The sequence below is a fragment of the Vigna unguiculata genome, chromosome 8 (genome assembly GCF_004118075.2).
Source record: "Vigna unguiculata cultivar IT97K-499-35 chromosome 8, ASM411807v1, whole genome shotgun sequence".
NCBI classification, from domain to species: Eukaryota; Viridiplantae; Streptophyta; class Magnoliopsida; order Fabales; family Fabaceae; genus Vigna; species Vigna unguiculata.
Genome location: NC_040286.1, coordinates 23,423,055 through 23,444,001, shown reverse-complemented (window position 1 = coordinate 23,444,001; position 20,947 = coordinate 23,423,055). Strand labels below are relative to the sequence as shown.

Below are 20,947 nucleotides of genomic sequence, written 5' to 3'. Positions count from 1 at the left end.
CTTACGTGCTCTTTTTACATCTTCTGTTCCTTCATGAGTCACTCGCAAAATTTCCACATCTCACATGCAATGGTGCGTACTGAAATCCTGTAAAACTCATCAAAGGTCAAAGCAGATGCAATAATATTTCTAGCTTTAATATCGTATTGAGCTCGTCTATTTTCATCTGCAATCCATTGTGAAAATGGCTTTGGTTCATGCACTTCATTAACAACATTAATAGGCACAAATGGACCATTTAACACAACATCCCAACTACCCCTATCAACAAATTCCAAAAATATTTGCATTCTAACTTTCTAGAAGAGGTAATTTTCACCAGTAAAAAGTGGAGGTCTATTGATAGACACACCCTCAGCAAAAGTTTGATTTTGTCCAACCATTTTCGAAAATTTTGAAAAACTATCAAAGCAAGCTTTAATACCAATTGTTGGATCAAGCGCTTACCACTTGGCCAAAAGTTATTGCTATTAGTCAGGGCGTAACTCTTTCTACTTAAGAGCATATGAGCTCAAGAGCCATGATTCAATTGTGACTAGGCTCACCTGGCCTCCGGTATGGGACAATTGCTGCCACCTGCAACAATCTCCCCATCAGCAATTATCCACTGGGAATCAAACTCATGACCTTGGCTCTGATACCAATTACTGGTATCGCGCAACGGAATGATTAGCGTTTGGACAAAAACCAAGAGGGGGTGAATTGGTTTTAATATTAAAATTAATACTTTAAAATTTTTCTAAAATTTTACCGATTAATTTAAGAAATTAGTTCCTTCAAATGCAACAATAGACACAATAAAGAGATAGGGAAGAAGATTTAACACAAGTATTTATACTAGTTCAGATCAAAAGATCCTTTGTCCAATTATTAATCTCTTCAAACAAAGAGATTAACTTAATCACTAAAAATATCAGATTACAATAAGATAATAAGATAATAGGGAAAAGAAAACACCTCTCTTGAAGACACAAGAGATAAACAACCTTTCTCTGAATCACACAGAGAACTTGACCTAGCTTTCTTAGCAACAACAGCAACACTCAATATCCTAGAAACCCTCTTAGGAAAGTTATCACTCTACCCACACTAGGCTTTTCAAAGCTTTTTTAAGAACACTTAGAGAACTTCTTTGCAAACATAGCTCTAACACTCTAGCTTCTCAAAAAGGTAAGTTCAAAGTTGAGTTGTAGTTTCTTTAAACAGAGGTTTCAAAAATTAGGTTAAAAGTGGAACAGACATGTTCCAACTGACAAGGATAATCGATTATTCCAGTAGGTTTTCTGAAAACAAATTTTGAATAGGATAATCGATTATTCTGGGAGATAATCGATTATTCCAGTAGGTTTTTGAAAAATAAAAGTTTGCATAGATAATCGGTTATCATTAGTGATAATCGATATCACTATGGTTTTTCCAAAAATGAGAGAACCTAAAGAGACGAAAGTTATGCTGCTGATTCTAAGTTAAGTAAAACTACTCTACACCAACACTTAATTTATTTTACAAGATAACTTTAAACATTTAACAATTTGTCTTCATTCTTGCCTGATCATCATTCAAAATCTCTAGGCTTCCTTCTTTTGCCAACAGTATTATCCCTAAGAAGGGCAAAATATTTTACAATGTTCATTGATGATTGTGATAAGGATTAAGTGCTTGGGATTGTGATAAGGATTAAGTGCTTGGGCTATGTTGACAACGTGAAGGGGTATCACTTATTGGGTCCCACTACCCATAAGGTTATTCTTAGCAAGGATGTAATGATGCTCTAACTAGAAGACGTTAAAAAACAAGAAAACTTGGTTTGCAAGTTAAACAAATCTTGGTATGGTTTGAAAAGGGCGCCTAGGTGTTCGTATGAGAGATTTGTTTCCTTCATCGTTAGACTTGGTTACAATAGACTAAGTTTAAACCATTGTACTTATTACAATAAGCTTGGTGAGGATAATTTTATCATCTTGTTGTTGTATGTGGATGACATGTTAGAGGTAGCCCCAACAAAGCTCGAATATAGGAATTGAAGTCACGATTAACTATAGAGCTTGATAAGAAGGACTTGGGACCGACAAACAAGATTTTAGGGATGTAGATTCACCAAGATAGAAAAGATAAGAAGATTAGGCTTTCTCATAAGAAATACTTACTGAAAATCTTGTGGTGCTTCAACATGCAAGATTGCAAGTCAATCCCTATCCCACTTCCTATCAATTATTCCTCACGTACGAGTCCTAGCAGTGAAGCAGAGAGGATGAAGATGTCTCGAGTATTGTATGCCTTGGTGGTGGGTAGCCTTATGTATGTTATGATTTGTACAAGACCAAACATTGCACAAGTAGTGTGAGTGGTTAGTAGGTGCATGGCATTCAGGTGGGAGATTGTACGAAGAGAAGTCCCACATTGGGGACTTACCTTTGGTGACCATTCCATTGTACCGTCGTTCTACAATGAGACACCCTTTCCTAAAACAGAAGACTTTTAATAAAAGGAACCCAACGCTTAAATTTTAGGGTCCTTCACTTACTTTACACCATACTTATCTAAACTGTCACCAGGATAAACCGTCAGCTCTGATACCACTGAGAGGTTTCTCATGAGGGGAGACACTGAAGATTCAGTATCAATAAGTTGTGAACATGGTTAGTAGGTTCATGGTAAATTCGGTTCGAGAGTATTGAAGTAATTTTAAGAGGATCTTGAGATACATCAAAGGAATCTTGGGTGTTCCGACATAATGGAAAAAAAAAATAAAGAATGGTGTGATGATTTGATTAATTTCATCAAAATCTTCAAGTGTGAGATTATGAGAAGAGAAGTCCCACATCGAGAACTTACCTTGGATGAACTTTCTCATGATGGGAGACATCAGAGATTCGGTGCCAATAAGTTGTGAGTATGCTTATATAAGAGATCAGAACATCACTTTCAATCCAAAATCTTAAGACAATTTATTAGTCATTCTATTCATATACTAGTCATTTTTCTCATTTTTTCCTGATATTGGACTTCCAACTCACCTTGAACTCTTAACACTGCCTACCCTATAACTTGAGATAAATAAAAAATTTGCCTATTATTTTATGTCTAAAATTACACCAAATAAGTAAAACAAAACCACAAATGAATATATGATGTCAATGATTGTAAATGCCTTGTCGACCCGGCATTGATTATTTATCTGAAAATGCATTGACAATTCTGATTCTTTCACTGCTGACAACATTGGCTGCCACAATATTTATTCCTTTTCCAGATCTCATTAAATCCTTCGTATTTTTACGCATTACGGAGTATTTTTCTTTTCATTCTTCATTTTAACCTCTTCCCACAAATCACTTAGCTAATAATTGGAATAACAGCAAGAAAGAGAAGAAAGGAAGAAAATTTTGAAACTTGAAACAGTAGTTACAAAAGTTAAATTTTCTCTTCCTTTTCAATTTTTCCCACTAAAAGACAAAATGGTCTGAATTTTCTTCTCTATGTATTTTCTTTCATCTTAATCAAACATGTCATAAAAATAATCATCTGGGTGATGCATAAATTAGGATTCAAAGTTCTAACCATTTAATTAAAGAATCTAAATCCATACACTCAAATCGACCACTTGTTGATATTCACATGAAATTCTTATTTGAATTATTGCAGTCCATACAATGATAACTACTAGCTTTTTTATCCTAGAGCCTGAGGTACCACCAACCACATATAATTGTCTATATTCCCCTTCCATTACATGCAAAATGAAATGATGCTAGAAATGAAATTTAGCTAGATCCTCCTGAGAGAAAATTTTACCCATAAGTAGGAATAGATGCTCTGTGATGGATTCATATTAAAGGGGGTCTCTATATATCTCTATATACTCTATATACTATGAACCAACCAGTCACAACTTTTGACACAAACCAATGAAGGTGGTGTCACAACAATGCCTCTTCCAGAATAGCCTTCTATCACCTCTCTGCTACCCCTTTCATGCAATCATCAAAAAAAATTGACCCTATATGTCAAAAGAAGGAGTGGTGTTGGTTGTATTTAACTGACAAGATTGTACAATAAGTACAGCTGACCAAAGTTCACCCAAACACTTCAACCAACCATGAATTGAAGCTTCTAAGTTTCAATATGAGAGAACAACCAGTATTTCACCTTGAGGAACATGGTCAAACAGAGAGGTCCCAATGGGTGCTTGATTCTCCCAATCCACCCCCTCTTTGGAAGAAGATATTTACTTCTGTCAAAGAAACCATTCTACCTCATGGGAACAAATTCTGCTTCTCTTCCAAGAGGAAAACCTCCCATGGACGTGCTTTCTCATGCTTGCAGAATCTGTTCCCTATCATTACTTGGTTAAGAGATTACAAAGCCTCCAAGTTCAAAGATGATCTCTTAGCTGGTTTAACTCTTGCCAGCCTCAGCATACCCCAGGTACTTTCTTCACCAATGTTATTTCCCTTTTCTCAATGCAATGCATGCAATGGAAATTGTCCCTTCATTCTTTGATTTCTCATTTGAAAACTGCAGAGCATAGGGTATGCTACGTTAGCAAAAGTTGCTCCTGAATATGGTCTGTGTAAGTACCTGGGTTAAGTTCACACTGTTACTGATATATCACACCAGAAACTGGCATAACCAGAATAGAAAAAAAAATGTGCTTTTGTTTTGTGGATTAACATTTACTTTATTAAATTTCACTGTTGGTTTTGTTTTGTTTTGTTCCATTCAGATACTAGTGTTATTCCTCCTCTTATTTATGCTATGATGGGGAGCTCAAGAGAAATTGCAATTGGACCTGTGGCTGTGGTGTCAATGCTGTTATCTTCTCTGGTTCCAAAAGTGGAAGATCCTGTTGCCAATCCTCATGCCTACAGAAATCTTGTCTTTACTGTGACTTTCTTCACTGGAATTTTCCAAACTGCATTTGGTGTTTTCAGGTGGTTTCCTCATCAGTTTATGAAATTTTTGTTTCCACCCTTGAACTAAGACCACAAAACAGAAAAAAAAACGAGAAAACATCACTGAGCTGTTTAAACTTTTTGGTCTTTAAAACACTTGCTTTAGAAAAAATTCTCAAAACTTAATAGATTTTGAGAAACAAATCATTGACGAATAACATGGAATGGTGTTGGAAAACAGTGTTTTAAAAGTGAAAACATGAGAAAGAAATCAAGCATGGCCCTAGTTAGTAGTTCTCACTTTTTATTATCTTTAAACACTTGCAGGTTGGGTTTTCTTGTGGATTTTCTTTCGCATGCTGCCTTAGTTGGATTCATGGCAGGCGCTGCCGTCATTATAGGTCTTCAGCAGCTCAAAGGTTTGCTGGGGATTAGTCACTTTACCTCCAAAACAGATGTAGTATCAGTGTTGGCATCTGTTTATAAGTCACTACATCATCAAATTGCCTCAGGAGAAAAAGTTAGTCCCTATTCATGTTCTGATAAATTTCACTTAGAATCATATAAAAGTTACGAATTTTCTTCTTCAAAAACTTGAATCCTTTATATTTAGCTGAACTTCTAGCTAATATCTGACACCATTCTTTTTTTATTTATTTCACAGTGGAATCCTCTGAATTTTGTCCTCGGATGTTCATTCTTGATTTTCATTCTAATTACCCGTTTTATTGTAAGTACTTAAATTTCTGCTGCTTACCCACCTCACTATCTTTATGATAAATTCTAAGTTTTAATGATGTATGTGATGTAACTCATATCAGGGAAGAAGAAACAGAAAGTTTTTCTGGTTGCCTGCTGTTGCTCCTCTTCTATCAGTTATACTATCAACTTTGATCGTATATTTGTCTAGAGCTGATAAACATGGTGTTAATATAATAAAGCATGTCAAAGGAGGTCTGAATCCAAGTTCACTGCACCAGTTGCAACTCCATGGTCCACATGTTGGACAAGCAGCTAAAATTGGTTTGATTTGTGCAGTTATAGCTCTGACTGTAAGTCAATTCATTTTCTGCTTTTTTCCAAATTGTTATTATTATTTTTTCCCCAGTTGAGTAACTTGATGTTCTGATTCAGGAAGCTATAGCGGTTGGTCGATCTTTTGCTTCCATTAAGGGATACCATCTTGATGGGAACAAGGAAATGTTATCAATGGGCTTCATGAACATTGCAGGATCTTTGACTTCATGCTATGTAGCAACGGGTGATTTCTTTAGCCAATTAATTTGTAAAGTTTCACTTATGTTTGAGGTGCACCAAAATTGTTTATTTAAAGTTTGTTGGTGAACAATTTCAGGTTCTTTCTCAAGAACTGCAGTGAATTTTAGTGCTGGGTGTCAAACAGCAGTGTCAAATATAGTGATGGCTGTTACAGTGTTTTTGTCCCTAGAATTGTTTACAAGGCTCTTATACTACACCCCTGTGGCTATCCTTGCCTCTATCATTCTCTCTGCTCTTCCTGGATTAATTGACCTAAGTGAGGCTTGCTATATTTGGAAGGTTGACAAGTTGGACTTTCTTGCCTGCATTGGTGCTTTTCTTGGGGTCTTGTTTGCAACAGTAGAGATTGGCCTTCTTGTTGCAGTAAGCCATTGACTATTTAAACTTTTTCTCTCTCTTATTTTATGTGCTGTTATTTCTTTGATTAGAGACATAAAATAGACCTCAGTCATAGTCATAAGCATATGCATATTAAACTTAAGATTAAACATTAATAGATGATTTAATAATGATCCGATAACGGTTGTATGATAAGTCTAATAACAATAAATTTTTATTTTTATTAGTAAGTATTTGCATTCACTTGTTTACTATAAATCACTTTAGAAAACAAAGTAAATGTGACTTTTAAAGTAGTAGTTATTACAAAAGATGATGATTTTCAAATGCAAGAAAGTTTACACAATGTACTCTAATTATGTGAGAATTTGCTGTTATTGTGCAGGTGATAATTTCGTTTGCAAAGATACTGATTCAATCAATTCGACCTGGAATAGAAGTTCTAGGTAGAGTTCCAAGAACAGAAGCCTTCTGTGATGTTACTCAATACCCCATGGCCATAAGCACTCCGGGCATCACAGTGATTCGCATAAGTTCTGGCTCACTCTGTTTTGCAAATGCTAATTTTGTCAGAGAAAGGCAAGCAATTTACAAATGATTTTCAGAGGGATTTAGCCCAAATTAGAACCATGTATGAATTTTTTCACTTGTTCCAGAATACTCAAGTGGGTCTCGCAAGATGAAGATGACCCTAAAGAATCCACCAAGGGCCGAGTCCAAGCAGTAATTCTGGACATGACAAGTGAGTTTCAGTTACATTTTTCAGATTTAAAGAACTTCAATGACAGAAAATTCACAATAAAATTTGATATTATGCCATTGATTGACCCTTTCATATTCTGTTTAACAGACCTGATGAATGTTGATACTTCTGGAATTCTAGCACTTGAGGAACTGCACAAGAGGTTGCTTTCCCGTGGAGTAGAAGTGAGGCCACCATGAATTTCATTACATTCGTTGAATTTATTGTCTCCATTATGTTCTAACATTTGGTGTTATGTTGTTTTTGCAGTTAGCTATGGTGAACCCAAGGTGGCTAGTAATCCACAAGCTTAAGCTTGCACACTTCGTAGACAAGATTGGAAAAGAATGGGTTTTCCTTACTGTTGGAGAAGCCGTAGATGCATGCCTTTCTGCCAAAATTGCAAGAGCTTGATTCATATCATGTGTATGTGCACCCATTCTGAACTTCATCTATTGCACAGGGTTTGGTTTTTGTTTAAAATGTTAGTGCATAATTGGATATCTAAGCACATAAATTTGCGTGATGTATTTTGTATAACACAAACTGAACATCTATACCGAAAAAGGGATCATGCCATGCTATATTGGATGGGGTTTCTAAACCTCCTTGTTATAACATCTCAATTTTGGACAGGGAGTGATGTTTCTGCTGAATGGCCACTCAAATATAATTCAAATAAAGATTTAAATGTAATTAAAGTGCATCCTACTTTTCTTTCCTATGGGACTAATCATTTTGCTAATTTAGTTACATGTTGGGATTTTCATAAAATTGCCAACTTGTTCAAGTAACAGAATAATGAGTAAGTATAGTCTCTATCATACCTTAATTGAATGATCACAGTAAATTATGTATGCTACGGAAAGGGCAAGTAAACACAATTAGAGAATAAAAGATTTAAAAGAAATTAATTGAGGAATATTTTGAAACACTTGGTCTGCGAGACAGAAAATGACTGTTACAATCGAAAAATGGCTGTGTTTAACTTCGTTTATATTACAAATTATCCATGTTCATATAAAGTAATGTAATGTGGCATGATATTTAGTCGTTCTTAAATTTAAAACTTTAGTCTTATAAACACATTTTTATTAGAACATGATAATGTGAAATGAAAAGAATTCTAAAATAAAAAAATCAAGCACTAATAAAACATAATAATTTAATTTTAAGCTGCAGAAAGTTATAAATAAAAAGTTGTAAAAATTTTAATTTTATCATACTCTTATGTTAATAAAACTCTCTTAAAAATAATTAGTGATAGAATTTAGAATAAAAAAAAAATCTTTCGGTAAGACTTATATTAAAAAGAGGGTTAAGTATGTTTTTAGTTTCAAAACTTATATGAAATTTGAATTTGTCTTTCTTTCAAACTTTGATTTATTCTAATTAACAAACTTTAAAAATACATTAATATAGTTATTTTAACACAACAAACGTTAACCTTCTTTTAGGATCATGTTTTAAGTTGGCATTAAACTTGAATTGTGTCACATAATGTAAATCACTTGAATGTCAATATGGAACATCATGTAGCACTTAAAATTAACATCATTGGGTTAACTATACTATGTCTATTAAAGTTTGAAAAGAAAATGTATCAAAATTTAAAATATAAATTGATTTCACATATAAGTTTATGAACTAAAAATATTATTAACTCTAATAAAAAATAGATAATATTATTTATTTAAATGAAAAACACAATTATGTGTTCCTTCATTTCACTTATATCTAGGAATGAAAAAAAAAGTTGTACCTGTAACACCCCATTTAATTAAGTACGTGAAATTAAAGGAGTGTTACGATAAAGATAACATAAAACGCGGTCTGGGATCAACCCCATATAACCCATGGCACACCACGATGCCCAAAAGAAACTAGAGAAAAAGTTAACCTGAGTGCATAAAACTAATGACGAACAGATACATGGGTCGCAACCCTAAATGAACTCATGCAGAAATAACAACTAGACCACGCGGACTATGCAGCAGAATCTCCACTTCCTTGCTGACCTCTGGAACCTCGCCCATCTGCTCCCATCAATTAAATTGATGATCATCGCACGAAAGAAGAACCACATACAAGACAACCATACAATACACAGGGTAAGCTAGAGCCAACAACACTTTTATCATACAATCAAAAATATATTTCTCGCCATTCAATATCCAAACATCAACCAAACATGTTATGACTCTCAATCATTACACTATGACTTAACTCGACTCATCCGGATACGTATAACTTAGTCAGATTCAGCGGATGCTTGCACTTGTGGTGGATACCTCTGCTCGACCCTGAGCTGCTCATCCCTGAGCTATGTGTTACAAGTGTTACGATGAATCAAATTTCCCTCACCACAAGGTTAGCCCTTAATGGATTTCAGGCCTCCTACTACCCTCACCACAGGAGTCAGTCCGCTCTAGGTGAGACTAACTGGCTCCTCAGAGTGTCAGGATGCAACCTTACCTAGTTATACAGATGGGACACCACCATGGACACCCACTAACAGGGGCCATGGAATTACGTCCCGACCACTGAAGCGTAGCCCTGGAGGTCTCACCTACAGACCCCAAGGAATTACACGCTGACACGGACCAACATTCATAAAACAGCAGTAGGAGAACATCAAAATCATGTTTACAATTCCATACCCATCCCTGAGATTTATTCCTCATATGCATCACATTTTGAATCCATACATCTGATCATCACCATCCCATGAGTCTAAGGTCTCATCTCATGTCAATACCATGTTCCTTTAGTTCCAAAACGCTCATGCATTTCACATGCCAAGTTCCCACAACACTCATCATTCATCATTTATGAATCATGTCACGCATACATAGGAATCCATCATATATATATATATATATATATATATATATATATATATATATATATATATATATATATATATATATATATATATATATATACACATACACCTCGACATACAAGCATACCTGAGCAATTTCCACTCATACCATCACATAATACTACAATAGAATACAGTTCAGCCACCAAAAGACATGAAAACCCCAAACTGATCGCATCCTCGCTCAAACCGTCGCTCAGGCTGGGGAGTCTCGCCTAGGCGAGAGTCTCTCGCTCAGGCGAGTCCTCTCCGCCTAGGCGAGAGTTCGTGAATATGGAATAGGGGCCTCCGCACGTTCTCGGTTAGGCGAGACTTGCCTCGCCTGGGCGAGACGCTCGCTTGCTCGAAGTTGAGCGAGTCGCCTAGGCGACCACTTGTGCGAGAAGGCCTGGGCGAGCCTCTGCTCGCCTCGCCTGGGCGAGACATGCTCGCCTGGGCGAGTTTAACAATTCCCGCCACTGCCATGTCTGTGAAAGACGTATTTTGCACAAACCAACAACACACCAACCATTTCAAGCGATCTCCACAACATACACGTTCAAGAATCATAAAGTGTATCGCCAAATACTTTACAAACACAGTAACAGTGAGGTTCTAGCTTCCCGTATCTGGACAAGCTAGCTGAAAACCTCGACACCCAAACTGTGGAGGACGAACAGCTTCTAGGAGCGGACTCGAAGCTGGAAAACAGTGCAAGAATGGGTCAGTTCGGAACCCTAACAACAGCTTACGAAAAACAAACCAAGGAAAGGAAACTACGAGTCCGAGAGCATTGACGTGAGCTAGGAACGGCCAAACGGGTGGCGGATTGTCAACACGGTGGAACCCTAACGGGGAGAGTGCGGTTGCGGCTCTAAGCACCAAGGTAGGAGAAATCTGAAAGTGAGGAACTAGGTCAGACTCGAGTTGCTTTATCTTTTGGGCCAGCCCTAAGGCCCAATAGCTTAAGGGCAGCCCTTAAGGCTTTAGGGCAGAAAAATTTGGGCCTTACATTCTCCCCAACAACAAAATTTTCGACCTCGAAAATAAAGACTCACTAGGTAACCAGATGTGGATGTGATTTTCTCATGTCCTCCTCTAACTCCCAAGTCGAGTCACTCGTTCTCCGATCCCATATGACTTTGACAAGACTGACGGTCTTTTCTTGACGTTCCTCAACCTTACTATCCTCAAGAGCGATGGGTGGTACTTCCACCGTGAGATCTTCCCTGATCTGTATATCCTCAGCTTCCAACACGTGGGCCGGATCAAATACATACTTCCTCAGTTGTGACACATGAAACACTGGATGAAGGTTTGCCAACTACGGGGGGAAAGTTATCTCGTAGGCCACCGGCCCGATCCTCCTCGTGATCTGATATGGGCCAAGGAATTTAGGCGAAAGCTTCCTTGAGCGGAGAGCCCTTCTCACGCCCGTGGTTCGAGTCACCCTCAAGAATACATGATCTCCCGCTGCAAACTCCAAAGGCCTCCTCCTGCGATCCACATAGGCCTTCTGCCTACTCTGCGAAGCCAACATCCTATCTCTCACCATCCTCACCTTCTCGGTGGTCTGCTCTAACAACTCTGATCTAACCAACATTGCTTCTCCATCCTGGTACCAGCAAAGAGGAGTCCTACACCTCTTGCCGTAAAGAGCCTTGTATGGCGTCATGCCAATGCTCGCATGAAAGCTGTTGTTGTAGGTGAACTCTATCAAAGGCAATACCTCGTCCCAAGCACACAGATGATCCAATATGCAAGTTCTTAACAAATCTTCTAACGACTGGATCGTCCTCTTAGACTGGCCATCGGTCTGAGGGTGATAAGCTGAGCTCATAGTCAACTTTGTTCCCAATGCCTCCTGTAAGGTTTATCAAAACCGGGATGTAAACCGTGGGTCTCTGTCGGAGACTATGCTCGAAGGTACCCCATGCAACCTCACAATCTCTTTGACGTACAGCTGGGCCAACTTGGCCATGGACATCCTCAAGTTCATCGCCAAAAAGTGTGCACTCTTGGTCAATCGATCCACTATCACCCAGATGGTTTCATGTCCTCTAAAAGTCCGTGGAAGATGAGTCACAAAGTCCATGGAGATGTTGTCCCATATCCACACCGGTATCTCTAAAGGCTGTAGGATTCCTCCGAGTCTCTGGTGCTCCACCTTCGCCTTCTAACAAGTCAGACAGGCGGATACAAACTGTGCCACATCCTTCTTCATCCCCTGCCACCAGAAAGTTTCCTTGAGGCCCTGGTACATCTTAGTCATGCCAGGATGTAAGCTAAGACGACTCTTGTGTCCTTCCTCAAGGATCAACTTTCTCACCTCCGCATCATCAGGTACGCATACCCTACTCTGAAACCGCAGTATACCATCATCACCCAGAGCAAAATCTCTAGCCTCATCCGACCCAAGTTGTTCTCTAACTCTGTTCAGACCAGCATCCAACGACTGCCTCTCTCTGATCGAGTCCAAGAAGTCACTAGATATAGTAAGGGTACTACACCTAATGGACTCGGACCCTAACTCCACCTGTATCCTCATGTCTCTAAACTTCTCTAGTAGCTCCACCTCTTTTATCATGAGATGTGTCGTATGTACCGTCTTCCTACTCAGAGCATCTGCCACCACATTTGTCTTCCCCGGATGATATAGGAGCTCGAAGTCATAGTCCTTTAGGAATTTCATCCATCTCCTCTGTCTCATGTTCAGCTTCTTCTGGTCAAACAAGTACTTTAAACTCTTGTGGTCGCTGAACACCTGAAACTGAGCACCATAAAGATAGTGCCTCCAGATCTTCAAGGCAAATACTATCGCTGCCAACTCAAGGTCATGAGTGGGGTAATTACGCTCATGCACCTTAAGTTGTCGTGAAGCATATGCCACTGCCTTCTTTTCTTGCATCAAGACACAACCAAGTCCAAGATGAGACGCGTCGCAGTAGACTTCAAACGGTTTCCCCACATCCGGAATTACCAATATAGGAGCACTCGTCAACCTCCTCTTTATCTCTTGGAAGCTCTCCTCACACTTATCCGTTCAGGTGAAAGGTTGGTCCTTCTGGGTAAGCAAAGTCAGAGGTGCCACTATCTTAGAGAATCCCTCTATGAATCTCCTATAGTAGCCCGCTAACCCCACAAAGCTCTTGATCTCTGTGGCTGATTTAGGACTTTCCCAATTTACCACTGCCTCGACCTTCGTTGGATCCACTGCAATCCCTTGGGCTGATATCACATGCCCCAAAAACTGAACCTTATCCATCCAGAACTCACACTTAGACAACTTGGCATACAGCTGCTTCTCTCTCAAAACATCAAGCACCAACCTCAGGTGTTCTGCATGTTCCTCCTGAGTCCTGGAGTAGATAAGGATGTCGTCTATGAAGACCACGACAAACTTATCTAGGAAAGGCCGGAAGATCCTGTTCATGTAGTCCATGAACACCGCTGGCGCATTGGTCACGCCAAACGGCATAACCACGTACTCATAGTGGCCATACCTCGACCTGAAGGCTGTCTTCTGTACATCATCAGCCTTTACCAAAATCTGATGATAACCCGATCGCAGATCTATCTTCGAGAACATTGATGACCCATGCAACTGATCCATCAAGTCATCAATTCTCGGGAGTGGATACTTATTCTTGATCGTCATCTTGTTCAATTGTCTGTAGTCCACACATAGACGCAAACTCCCGTCCTTCTTCTTCACCAACAACACTGGTGCTCCCCAAGGCGAAGTGCTGGGTCGGATGAACTGTTTCTCCATCAGATCTTCTATCTGTTTCTTGAGCTCTACCAACTCTGCTGGAGCCATGCGATATAGGGCCATCGAGATCGGGCCTGTTCCTGGGACTAGATCAATAGAGAACTCCACCTCTGTACTGGGAGGCAACCCTGGTACCTCCTCCGGAAACACATCCACAAAATCCTGGACGACTGGTATCACAGACGTCGTCTCTCCTTTCTCCACCTCCATATGTGTGAAGATCATGTAGCATTGCGCACCGTCCTGTAGTTCCTTCATAACACCCTGGGAAGACACCAACTCAGGCTCCTCTGAGTCGGGAAACAACAACTTCTTCTCCCGACAATCTATCAGAATGCGATTGGCAGAGAGCCAATTCATTCCTAAGATCACTTCCAACTCCTGTAGAGGTAGGCAGATTAAGTTCACCCTGTACCTACGCTCCTCTACCTCCACTGGAAGCCTAGCACACAACAACGACGTCCTGACCAAACCCGACATCGGAGTAGACACCGCAAGCTCACACTGCAGCTCGCGCACCGGCAGACCCAACCGTTCCACACATGCATTTGACACAAAAGAATGTGTCGCTCCAGAATCATATAGCACACAACATCTCATCCCAGAAATCACACAATAACCCATAACAAGGTTACCTGAACCTGCAGCCTCAGCTCCGGTTATGGCATAGACTCTGTCCGTCGCCTGAGGCCTGTTGCCTCTGTCTCTCCCCTGATGCTGATGGGGTGTCTAAATTGGAGGGCGTGTCGCTGCCCTGGCAAGGTTGGGACAATCCCTCCCAAAGTGGCCTTCCTTGCCACAGTTGTTGCACCTACGGTAACCCTCCCTACGTGGACAAGCGTACCTCGGGTGGGGTCCTCCACATGTGCAACACCGAACTCAGCCCTGCTGAGGAGAAAAGCTCCTAGACTCCTAAGGCTGATGGTGTGGTCTATCATACGGTCTCCTCCACTCCTCATGTTTGGGCCTGGACCCAGATGGTCCACCGATCCTCTGAGGTGGCTGTGGCTGTTGTGGGTGCTGACCTTCCACCTCACGCTTCATCTTCTCCATTACTCTGGCCTTCTCTACCAGAGCAGCAAAATCCTTGATGGACAAGGGTGCCACCATCAAGCGAATATCACCGCGAAGCCCATTCTCGAACTTCCTGCATCGCCACTCCTCATCAAGTGGTAGGGTGTAGAAATGGCTGAGGTGTTTGAACCTCTTAACATACTCTGCTACTGTCTTCCCTCCCTGGGTCAACTGGAGGAATTCCACCTCCTTGGCATACCGGATGCTGTCAGGAAAGTACTCGAATAGGAATCTCTCCCTGAAAGTCTCCCATGACACTGGCGCATCCCTCTCCTCCAGGATGGATCTGGTGCTGCTCCACCAATGCTCCGCCTCCCCCGTGAGCATGTCCACAGAGAACGCCAACCTGTTCTCTGCAGGGCACATCTTCGCATCATAGATGCGCTCCAGGTCCTTCAGCCATTGGTCTGCGGCGTCAAGACTAGTCTTCTCGTCAAACTTCGCCGGGTGGTGCTTCAGAAAGTCCTCCAGGCTCCATTCTCTCTACAGGTCGTGGTTTAGGACCAAACACAAGGGCAGCCGCCCTGTTCTCCTCCAGCTGGCGGAGGGCCTCCATATGCTGCCGATGAGCATCCTCAGCAGCTAACCTCGTAGCCTCCATCTGTTGCATCACTGCCTGCTACTGCTCAAGCGACGCCGCCTGTCGCTGCATGGATGCCTCATGATGTTGCATCATCGCAGTACTCTGCTGTGCCATAGCTGCTACCATCGCCTCTATGGCTCTGGCGATATCGGGTGTGTCCCCCTGGGATGATTGAGAAGCTCGACGAGGAAGTGCCATAGTCCACTGGCACACAGAAAATCACTTGGTTAGACTTGATAAAGGAAAGAATTTTAACTGAACACTCAGAGACACACAGAGAAAGCTAAGTGGACAACCCAAGTCCACAGACCTAAGGAATGACCGCTCTGATACCATAAATGTAACACCCCATTTAATTAAGTACGTGAAATTAAAGGAGTGTCACGATAAAGATAACATAAAACGCGGTCTGGGATCAACTCCATACAACCCATGGCACACCACGATGCCCAAAAGAAACTAGAGAAAAAGTTAACCTGAGTGCATAAAACTAATGACGAACAGATACATGGGTCGCAACCCTAAATGAACTCATGCAGAAATAACAACTAGACCACGCGGACTATGCAGCAGAATCTCCACTTCCTTGCTGACCTCTGGAACCTCGCCCATCTGCTCCCATCAATTAAATTGATGATCATCGCACGAAAGAAGAACCACATACAAGACAACCATACAATACACAGGGTAAGCTAGAGCCAACAACACTTTTATCATACAATCAAAAATATATTTCTCGCCATTCAATATCCAAACATCAACCAAACATGTTATGACTCTCAATCATTACACTATGACTCAACTCGACTCATCCGGATACGTATAACTTAGTCAGATTCAGCGGATGCTTGCACTTGTGGTGGATACCTCTGCTCGACCCTGAGCTGCTCATCCCCGAGCTATGTGTTACAAGTGTTACGATGAATCAAATTTCCCTCACCACAAGGTTAGCCCTTAATGGATTTCAGGCCTCCTACTACCCTCACCACAGGAGTCAGTCCGCTCTAGGTGAGACTAACTGGCTCCTCAGAGTGTCAGGATGCAACCTTACCTTGAATCCTTACCTAGTTATACAGATGGGGCACCACCATGGACACCCACTAACAAGGGCCATGGAATTACGTCCAGACCACTGAAGCGTAGCCCTGGAGGTCTCACCTAGAGACACCAAGGAATTACATGCTGACACGGACCAACATTCATAAAACAGCAGTAGGAGAACATCAAAATCATGTTTACAATTCCATACCCATCCCTGAGATTTATTCCTCATACGCATCACATTTTGAATCCATACATCTGATCATCACCATCCCATGAGTCTAGGATCTCATCTCATGTCAATACCATGTTCCTTTAGTTCCAAAACGCTCATGCATCTCACATGCCAAGTTCCCACAACACTCATCATTCATCATTTATGAATCATGTCACGCATACATAGCAATCCATCATATATATATACACATACACCTCGACATACAAGCATACTTGAGCAATTTCCACTCATACCATCACATAATAGTACAATAGAATACAGTTCAGCCACCAAAAGACATGAAAACCCCAAACTGATCGCATCCTCGCTCAATCCGTCGCTCAGGCTGAGGAGTCTCGCCCAGGCGAGAGTCTCTCGCTTAGGCGAGTCCTCTCCGCCTAGGCGAGAGTTCGCGAATATGGAACAGGGGCCTCCGCACGTTCTCGCTTAGGCGAGACTTGCCTCGCCTGGGCGAGACGCTCGCTTGCTCGAAGTTGAGCGAGTCGCCTAGGCGACCACTTGCGCGAGAAGGCCTGGGCGAGCCTCTGCTACCCTCGCCTGGGCGAGACATGCTCGCCTGGGCGAGTTTAACAATCCCCGCCACTGCCATGCCTGTAAAAGACGTATTTTGCACAAACCAACAACACACCAACCATTTCAAGCGATCTCCACAACATACACGTTCAAGAATCATAAAGTGTATCGCCAAACAGTTTACAAACACAGTAACAATGAGGTTCTAGCTTCCCGTACCTGGACAAGCTAGCTGAAAACCTCGACACCCAAACTGTGGAGGACGAACAGCTTCTAGGAGCGGACTCGAAGTTGGAAAACAGTGCGAGAATGGGTCAATTCTGAACCCTAACAACAGCTTACGAAAAACAGACCAAGGAAAGGAAACTACGAGTCCGAGAGCACTTACGTGAGCTAAGAACGGCCAAACGGGAGGCGGATTGTCAACACGGTGGAACCCTAACGGGGAGAGTACGACTGCGACTCTAAGCACCAAGGTAGGAGAAATCTGAAAAGTGAGGAACTAGGTCAGACTCGAGTGACTTTATCTTTTGGGCCAGCCCTAAGGCCCAATAACTCAAGGGCAGCCCTTAAGGCTTTAGGGCAGAAAAATCTGGGCCTTACAGTACTCACACATATATGAAATGGATACTAAATAAATATTATTAATGAATACTTCTGGCTAATGATAGTAAGTATTTATAATAATTATCCATTTATTGATAGATTAAGTATGAGTATCATGATATTTGACTCATAAATTTTAATTTATTAGAGAATTTTATATTAAACATTTTTCTTTTAAATTCAAGTGATCAAAATAAAATTATTAATGAGAAATATATAAATTATTGAAGAATAATTTAAAATTTAACTTCATATAATATATATATATATATATATATATATATATATATATAATTTAAATATTTTGTAAAAATGATTAATTGTTTAAATTTTATATTTTGACGTACCTAAAGTAAATTTGCTTTTTAAAAAGACCAATTTTATTTACATTAATATTTTACTAGCGTAAACACAGCCGCTATCGCGCCTGTGTGTATGTATTTTTTAAATATGTGTGACATTATATTAATAGGTGATAATATTGTAATGTTATTAAGGTAATATTTATATACTAAATTATATTTATTAAAAATAAAGTGAAATATATCAGAACAGATGAAAGAATAACCATTGATAAATAAATAAGTAGAGAAGAAACAGAGATAGCCGATTTTATAAAAAGCTTGTAAAAGTAACGGTTAATTTTTAAAAAATTAAAAAATTATTATACTTAAAGGGTAAAATTGGTATTTAAAAATTAATAAATTATTTTATATATCGATGATGATTCAGTAATTTAATTTAAATTGTACTTAAAAAATATTTTTTTAATCTAAGTTTAAATTTTAAAGATTTATTTTTTTAAACATTTTATTTTAAATTTTTTAAAAATTAGATATAAAAATAACTATAGGTATCTACGCATATAAAACAAAAAGAAACCTGCATATATAATTTGTGACATATGTTCAATGAATAATGAAGCAGATAATATCGATCCATTGTCATCTGTACCATAGTTTATAGTTTATGTTTATATATCTAGACATTAGGTCAAACATATTTTTATATTATATTTTAAAAGTTAAATTACATTTTTGATTTTTTTATTAATATTGGTGAAAATACACGTGTTCACTTTTTTTTATCATAATAAAAATAACAAAATTATTTTCAAAATTATTATTATTAAATATAAATAATTTTATTTTTAGTAGTTTTTATTTATTTTATAGATAATCTAAGTTTAAACGAACAATCAAATAAAAAATAGTTAAAATTTAAAGAAATAGTTACTTAAAAAATAATATGATAAAATAATTAATTTAATTTTAAAAAATTATTTAAATAGTAAAATTAGAAAATAAATATAAACATTAAAAGATCTTTTATATATATACTAGAATGAAACCCGTGCGTACACACGAGTTTCTTTTTGTTTTTGTGTTATTGTTGTTGTATGTATTTTGTTTAAATGTTATACATTATATTAGTGAAAAATTAAATTAAATTATTATTATTTTTAGCATAATTTATATGAACATGTAAATATGTTTTAGATATTAAAATAATTACATTTAAGAATAAATTTGAAGATTGTAATTTTGTTGGCAAGGTATAGTAATAATAGATTCAGGTGTCTTTTCAATATGTTTGGGTCATTTTATTAATAATTTAGATTAAAAAAATTAATATTGTTTTTGTTATTTTTGAATGAATTATTTATTTATATTACTATATTTTATTGTTATAAAAAGTAGCATGTAATGTAAATATGAATGAAGTGCTGTGAAATGTAATTTTATTAAAAATTTAATATGAATTCAAGGTTAAAATTAAAAAAAATACAATATATTGTTATCAATGTAAACATCACCTCTGAGTTAATTATTTGATGTTTTTGAACATGTTTCTTTTTTTGAATTATTAAATAAATAAAATGTAGGTATATTTTAAATTTTGATCCCGTACAAAAGTATTGTCCATATGAATAATAAACTTAAAGAAAAATAAAAAAATGCAAACATATTGTAAGATATGGTCCCTGTTAAAAAGTTAGAGTATTATAAAAGTGATTTTAAAAATTTTAAACAACAATACATACAGATGTTGTTATCAACGTAGACATTAAATTTATAATAGTTAACTCTTGATGTGTACACACATTTTATTTTTGTATTTAAAATGGTAATATTAAGATTATCCAATATATATATATATATATATATATATATATATTAAAATGAAATGTATATGTATGGGTCATTATTTAAGTAAGATGTATGCATATTATGTAATATGGTCCCGTACAAAATAAATACAACATGAAATTGATGTTAAAATTTTTAAATAAAAACACAATGTATATTATATTAAAATGCGCATGGACGGGTCATTATTAGAGTAAAATGTAGGCATATTGTGTAATAGGGTCTCGTACAAAATAAATACAACATGAAATGGATGTTAAAATTTTTAAATAGAAACACATATATATTACATTAAAATGAAATGGATATGCACCAGTCGTTGTTAAAGTAAAATGTATGTGTATTATGTAATTTGGTCCCGTATAAATAAATATAACATGAAATTGATGTTAAAATTTTTAAATAGAAACACATGTATGTTATATTGTTATAATTCAAATTTTATAACAATAGTTCACAATACTGTAAAGCTCTAACATTCAATTCCATTCCAATATGAGAATTTGGTTTCCTAGTTTATTAGTGCAAAATTGACAATACAATCACTAATTATTCATGCATTTGTACATTTTTGTGTTAAATTAAAAATTTGACGTATAATTTATTAGTGATATGTATTAAAAAATCATTTATTTTTGTGTTAAAAAAATTTGACAGAATAATTATGAACTTGTACATTTGTTTTGGTTCAAGTAAATAATTTTCTTTTATTTTTGAATTAAAAAAATTAATATTATTTTTTTTCTATATTTTGGAAATTAGAATATACATTAACAATTAACAATAATAAAATAAATAAAAAGAAAATTAAACATAGATCAAACAAATAAACCACCTAAGATTCAAGTGAAAA

At 37.9% G+C, this 20,947-nt stretch overlaps 1 protein-coding gene across 1 annotated transcript; it reads left to right on the top strand.

The window, feature by feature from the left end:
• The first annotated feature begins 3,764 nt into the window (after window positions 1–3,764).
• LOC114193378 (low affinity sulfate transporter 3-like) lies at window positions 3,765–7,889 on the top strand. Its single transcript, XM_028083144.1, has 12 exons — window positions 3,765–4,428; window positions 4,525–4,573; window positions 4,727–4,934; window positions 5,223–5,415; window positions 5,560–5,625; window positions 5,717–5,947; window positions 6,030–6,156; window positions 6,250–6,536; window positions 6,898–7,091; window positions 7,169–7,254; window positions 7,363–7,439; window positions 7,525–7,889. The coding sequence occupies exons 1-12, from the start codon at window positions 4,126–4,128 to the stop codon at window positions 7,666–7,668; spliced, it is 1,965 nt and encodes a 654-aa protein (XP_027938945.1). The 5' UTR covers window positions 3,765–4,125; the 3' UTR covers window positions 7,669–7,889.
• The last annotated feature ends 13,058 nt before the right edge of the window (window positions 7,890–20,947 follow it).

Excerpts from the sequence above, each read along its gene's own strand:
- LOC114193378 (XM_028083144.1), top strand. The coding sequence starts at position 4,126 with ATGAGAGAACAACCAGTATTTCACCTTGAGGAACATGGTCAAACAGAG. Across the intron at positions 4,429-4,524 it reads CCAGCCTCAGCATACCCCAG|AGCATAGGGTATGCTACGTT; the intron begins GTACTTTCTTCA and ends TGAAAACTGCAG. Across the intron at positions 7,440-7,524 it reads TGCTTTCCCGTGGAGTAGAA|TTAGCTATGGTGAACCCAAG; the intron begins GTGAGGCCACCA and ends TTGTTTTTGCAG.